General features: G+C 28.6%; 1 protein-coding gene across 2 annotated transcripts; it reads left to right on the top strand.

The window, feature by feature from the left end:
- Window positions 1-1321: 1321 nt before the first annotated feature.
- Window positions 1322-4201, top strand: LOC102604608 (alpha-farnesene synthase-like). 2 transcript variants are annotated; one of them, XM_015304632.1, is made up of 7 exons: window positions 1322-1568; window positions 1652-1916; window positions 2148-2334; window positions 2433-2651; window positions 2757-2898; window positions 3564-3812; window positions 3906-4201. In XM_015304632.1, the coding sequence occupies exons 1-7, from the start codon at window positions 1413-1415 to the stop codon at window positions 4194-4196; spliced, it is 1509 nt and encodes a 502-aa protein (XP_015160118.1). In that variant the 5' UTR covers window positions 1322-1412; the 3' UTR covers window positions 4197-4201. The 2 variants fall into 2 exon arrangements, with proteins under 2 accessions (XP_015160118.1, XP_006365886.1); XM_006365824.2 differs by having other exon boundaries at window positions 2013-2334.
- The last annotated feature ends 1432 nt before the right edge of the window (window positions 4202-5633 follow it).

The following is a 5633-nucleotide window of genomic DNA, read 5'->3' as shown; positions in this document are numbered from 1 at the left end:
ATTTAAGTTTGTTTTTAAAAAATATTTTCAATTTCAAAAATTATTTTCTACTCTAGTAAAAATAAAAGATATTTCTCAAAAATATTTTTCATTCATAAATGAAACACTAAAAACCTTTTTCAGAAAATATTTTCTACTCACCAACCAAACATGAGAAAATAAGTCAAAAATCAACTTGTTTTCCAGGAAAACATTTTCCTTCATATCAAACACACCCTAAATCTGAATTCGCACTAGAAAATCCCTTATTGAACGATAAAACACTCTCTAATAAAAACGATTCTATATATGAAGACCCCTAATTAAGGATAAAGTTATACTTACCACCACAACCATCTTTCTTGGTCATTATATGATTACTCACTTGGTCAACTCCTACAATTCACGGATTACAAACAACACGTTAACACTGAAACAATTCAAATAAAAGTGCTGGCCAAAAAAATGGCTGAGCGGCTATTTTTGAATAACAAAAATAATTAGGTTATTTAAAAATAAAAAGATTTGACCTAATTGAACCTTTTTTTTTTCTGTTTTACTTTTATATGAAGACATTAATGAATTTTTTTAGAAGTTAATGTATTTGTTATCAGAAATCATATTAAAATACTATCTAACACCCTATTAATAAAAGCAGTAGAACATCAACCTACTTCTGCTCTAAGTAATGACTATATTGAAAATATTCAATGAATGAATAGGTATGTAAAACTAGAATTTTCTAATTAACGATCTGCATCCTACAATCTTAATAATAGTCATCCAATTAATCATACGTAAAGCATAAGCTTTGAACATCACTTAACCTGAAATCTAGCGAGCTTAAGAGTTAAAAAATGCTCAAATCATATTAAAGCGATCACTCATCCCTTAAGTCTAGCAATGTGAAACTCTTCTGTCACATCCATTACGACACGACATTTGGAGCTTGAACAATTGAATATGGGCTCCAACATCAAAATACTAAAATATTTAAGATGGGTCTTGTTCTAATATCATATATAATGAAATAAATCTTGGGCTGGATTCAATCCACAAAACTAGCTCAATAAATGAGAATTGTACGAATAATATTAAAATGATAGTATAGGTATGAAAGTCACGCTCGATGTTTTTTAACACTACTTAACTCATTAGTATACAACAACCGACATGTAATCAACGTAGAGTAAGTGTGAAGCTGAACTGTACTAATATAGTTTTCAACTACGTACACCCATGTTGCAGTTGCAGAGCAAGTTGAAGTTGAAACGTATGTACATGGTCATGAGAAAATTCAATTTTCAACTACCACCAATTTAATTGCTTAATTACGCATGTTGCATGCTTATTCCCTTTTATTACTCTATATATATTAGATAGTATATATATTTCATACCTTGTAATGTGCTACTCTCTATTATCTAAAAATCATGGCTTGCAGAAACATAGTGTCAATTGTTTCAACCATGCAGACACAGAAACTTTATCATACTAAAGAAAAAAAAAGTCATCCTGAAAAGATTTCTACTTATAAACCAAACAATTGGAAATATGATCATCTACTTTCTCTTACAAGTCAATATTCTGTGAGTATATATTCATAAGTCATTTAATTATTACCTACGTACGTACTTTAATTTCATAGTTAGTATTACATTTGGTCGTGCAGGAAGAGAAGTACAAAGTTAAAGCAGAGAAGCTAAAAGAGGAAGTGTGTTGTACGTTTTCAGACACTCATGCTAGTCCAGTGGTTCAGCTAGAGCTTATAGATACAATTGACAAACTTGGCCTAACTAGTTACTTTGAGGTTGAAATACAAAAAGCTTTGGAAAATACAATTATCTACTCCATGAAAAGTAGTTCCAATCACTATGCTACTACTGCTTTGTGCTTCAGGCAGCTTCTTACTGAACATGGCTACAATGCTTCACAAGGTATAGATATTCGATCATTTGAGAAATTAACTCTTTTAAGTTGAACATTTTCCTATTTCCACTCTTTACTCTTTTTAATTTGTTGTATTACTGCAGATATGTTAAAGGATTTGTTGCATGGGAAAGGGAAATTACCTTCAGATATTAAAACATTATTGGAGCTTTTTGAAGGGTCACATCTTAGCATGGATGGTGAAAAATTACTAAATAATGACATAAGATTATTGTCAGATATAGTTGACAGATTTACTAGTAATCCCTTGGCATGGAGAGTGAGATGGTACGATGTTAGAACACACATTATTAATACTACTCAAAATTCCAACAACACAAATATTCCAATGTTGCTCAAATTAGCTAAACTTAACTTTAATATCATTCAAGCCACGCACCAAAATGATCTCAAAGATGTAATAAGGTAAGTAGTAAGTACTCCTATATTAAAATCATTTTCTTTTTTCGATCGATCACCTCAATTATTTTATCGAATATTATTTGTTTTTGTGAATTAAACAGATGGTGGAGGAATCTTTGCATAGTTGAAGATTTAGAGTTTACAAGGGACAGAATAGTAGAAAGCTTCTTTTACGCTGTAGGAATAGCGTCAGAAGCTCAACATGGAAGCATTAGAAAATGGATAACCAAAGTGATTCAATTAGTGCTAATAATAGATGATGTTTATGATATTTATGCTTCTTTAGCCGACGTGCAACAATTCACCCGTGCCATAGAGAAGTAGGTCCTCACAACATTTAATTTGATACAAGTTAATTAAAAATCATTTAAGTTTTTAATTATAATCATTAAAAACAAGTTTAATTTTGACATTAAATTAATTAGATGGGACCCAAATGAAGTAGAGCAGCTACCAGAGTGTATGCAGATCTGTTTTAGGGCGTTGCATGCTACCATGGAAGAGATTTGTGTTGAAATTCAAGAACAAAAGGGTGGCCCTTCAACATTACCTTATCTGAAACAAGGGGTAAGTACTAATTCTAAACTAGTATTTTTCTTTCACATGTAACATATGTTCTGGATAATGCTTGTAAAAAAATAAATTGTAGTTTTGGAATATAATTCAGATACACACCACGTAAAATACCAAGAACAGAGGAAGATCTGAATTATAGTTAAGTTTACGAGTTTTGAAATTTAGAAATTGACAACAATATATAGGCCATGGGTAGTTTTTTTTTTTTTTTTTTTTTGGGGGGGGGGGTTGAAGGGGGTAGGTTATTTATACATATTAATTAGATTTTAAAATATATACTTCCTCTGTCTCAATTTATGTGACACTTTTCATTTTTTGAGAGTCAAACCATTTAAGTTTGACCGGAAATTTGCACGTGGAATCTTTAATTTTTTGAATTGAAATTTATATATTTGTAAACTACTTAAAAAGTACTATAAGTCACAATAATTGACAATTCAAAATAATTAAAGATATATAAAAAATTTATGATAAAAAATAAATTTATTTGAATCTCAAAATTATTTGGACTGAGGGAGGATATATAATCTAAATTAAAGTTGTTAAGACTTCTTTCCCTTTTGCATGTCTAACACATTCTCATTAATTTTATACATGATTTTTTCATGCATGTTTGAGGAAAGTCTCTGATATTGTTTGTTTCAATAATTGATCAGTGGGTCAACTTTTGTAAAGCCTTGCTGGTGGAAGCAACGTGGCATTATGAAGGTCATATACCAACACTTGAAGATTATCTTGATAATGGGTGGATCTCATCATCCGGTTCATTATTTTCTTTTCATGTGATATATTGTATGACAAATAAAATAACAAATGAAAATCTTGATTTATGCAAAAATTGCCAAGAAATTATTTACCACGTCTCGATCATAATTCGACTTTGCAATGACCAAGGTACCTCAACGGTAATACCTCAAACTCTTAATTTTATCATTCTATTCTAATAAAAAATTTCATCCGTTATATATAATTTTTTTCGTAACATTTGAATAATGTAGGCGGAGCTAGAGAGAGGTGACGTTGCTTCATCAATTATATGTTACATGCAACAAGAAAATGTGTCAGAAGATGTAGCCAGAGAATATATCAAAAGCATAATTTTGGATTCGTGGAAGAAGATTAATTACCATTTTAATAAGCTTTCTACATCACATCGAAAAATTGTTAATCATGTAATAAATGGAGCACGAATGGCACATCTCATGTACCATTCTGGAGATGGATTTGGGGTTCAAGATGGAGAAACTCGACACCAGATCCTTCTCAACTTGGTTCAACCTATTACATAATTGCAGAGACAATTAATCGTTATCTGGACTTCTAGAATCTGTTGTTATGTGTATCAATAAGAAGATAAAAAGAAGTTTTGTATACTAAGATCTCGTTATATACACTATGATTAAGTTAAAAATTATTTTACATTATTATGAGTATCATTTCAAGACTCCAAAAGTTTAATAATTTTAATACCAACAATAATTTCACGGTACGGCCTATATGCAAGAGAAATGTTGAAATAGGATAGGTTCTCACTTCTCTCATCAAGTCAAGTAGATTTCATAATTACAAAAGTTAAGGTGACTTACATTACAATAAATTATTTATATATGTTAAGTGAATTCCTAATACAAATATAAAATTTAAATCAAAATTATTGAATTTTACAAAACTAATAAATAGAATTATAGCTCCGAAGATACAAAGAGTATGCTTGGCATTACTTCTAAAAGTTGTCTTATTTTTAGAATTACTTTTTTAAAATATATTTTCAGAAAAGTGTTTTTGAAAAAAAAGTAATTTGTGTTTGGCTAGTTCATTTGAAAAATGTTTTTGATAAGCAAATTGTGTCTGACTAATATTTTTTAAAGAATACTTTTGAGAGTCAATTTATGAAAATGGGCAAGTATCAATGCGCTTTTAATATTAAGTTTATTTTATAGAGATACATTATTTTCTATTATAAAATTTTAATTAATTTTTTATTATTATTGAATTAAGATGTACACATTCAAATTTTGAATCAATATTATACATAGATGAATACAAAATAAATTAAATATCGATATAATATTAACATGATGATTAAAATATAATTAAAAATATCAAGCAAAATAAATTTAAAATCATTCCACAAATTAAATCACGATATACAAAATTCACAACAAAAACTAATAAGTATAAGAGATTTATTGACAAATATGTATATACGGTAGGATATTTTGGTCTTGATATAAATAATTTTTTATTTCTGCTTTTCCTTTTTGTAAGAACCAATTTTTTTTTTTTGCTTCGTTTCAACCGTAGAAAAACTACTGCTACTTTTATTTAAAAGCGGTTTTAGTAATTAGCCAAACACCTTATTATCCTAAAAAATACTTCCACCATTCTTTTTTATATGTCATCTCTTTCTATAAATAGTTGATCCATAATATTTGTCATTTCATAAAATCAATGTATAAATTACCATATTATTCCTTTTTTACCCTTGTGAGTTATTAGCCTTGAAAATATACATTTGACCAACTTAGAAAAGCTAAGTAAATGATTCATGTTCATTGGTTAAATTAATGAATCAAAATATATTAATTCATATTCATTGATTGAAAACTTGAGCTCCAAAAAAAAGAGAGGGTAGAATAGTAAACTTACTTAGTTTTTTAATGCACGTAAAATCTAAAATGATGACATATAAATGAGAATGAAAAAAATATTTTTTTTTCTTCAAA

Source organism: Solanum tuberosum, unplaced genomic scaffold, assembly GCF_000226075.1.
Source record: "Solanum tuberosum cultivar DM 1-3 516 R44 unplaced genomic scaffold, SolTub_3.0 scf00590, whole genome shotgun sequence".
NCBI classification, from domain to species: domain Eukaryota; kingdom Viridiplantae; phylum Streptophyta; class Magnoliopsida; order Solanales; family Solanaceae; genus Solanum; species Solanum tuberosum.
This window is presented reverse-complemented; position numbering and strand designations above follow the sequence as displayed.

Coding starts and splice junctions, on each gene's coding strand:
- LOC102604608 (XM_006365824.2), top strand. CDS start 1,413: ATGGCTTGCAGAAACATAGTGTCAATTGTTTCAACCATGCAGACACAG. Junction 1,569..1,651: donor CTCTTACAAGTCAATATTCT/GTGAGTATATAT, acceptor TTGGTCGTGCAG/GAAGAGAAGTACAAAGTTAA. Junction 1,917..2,012: donor TGGCTACAATGCTTCACAAG/GTATAGATATTC, acceptor GTATTACTGCAG/ATATGTTAAAGGATTTGTTG.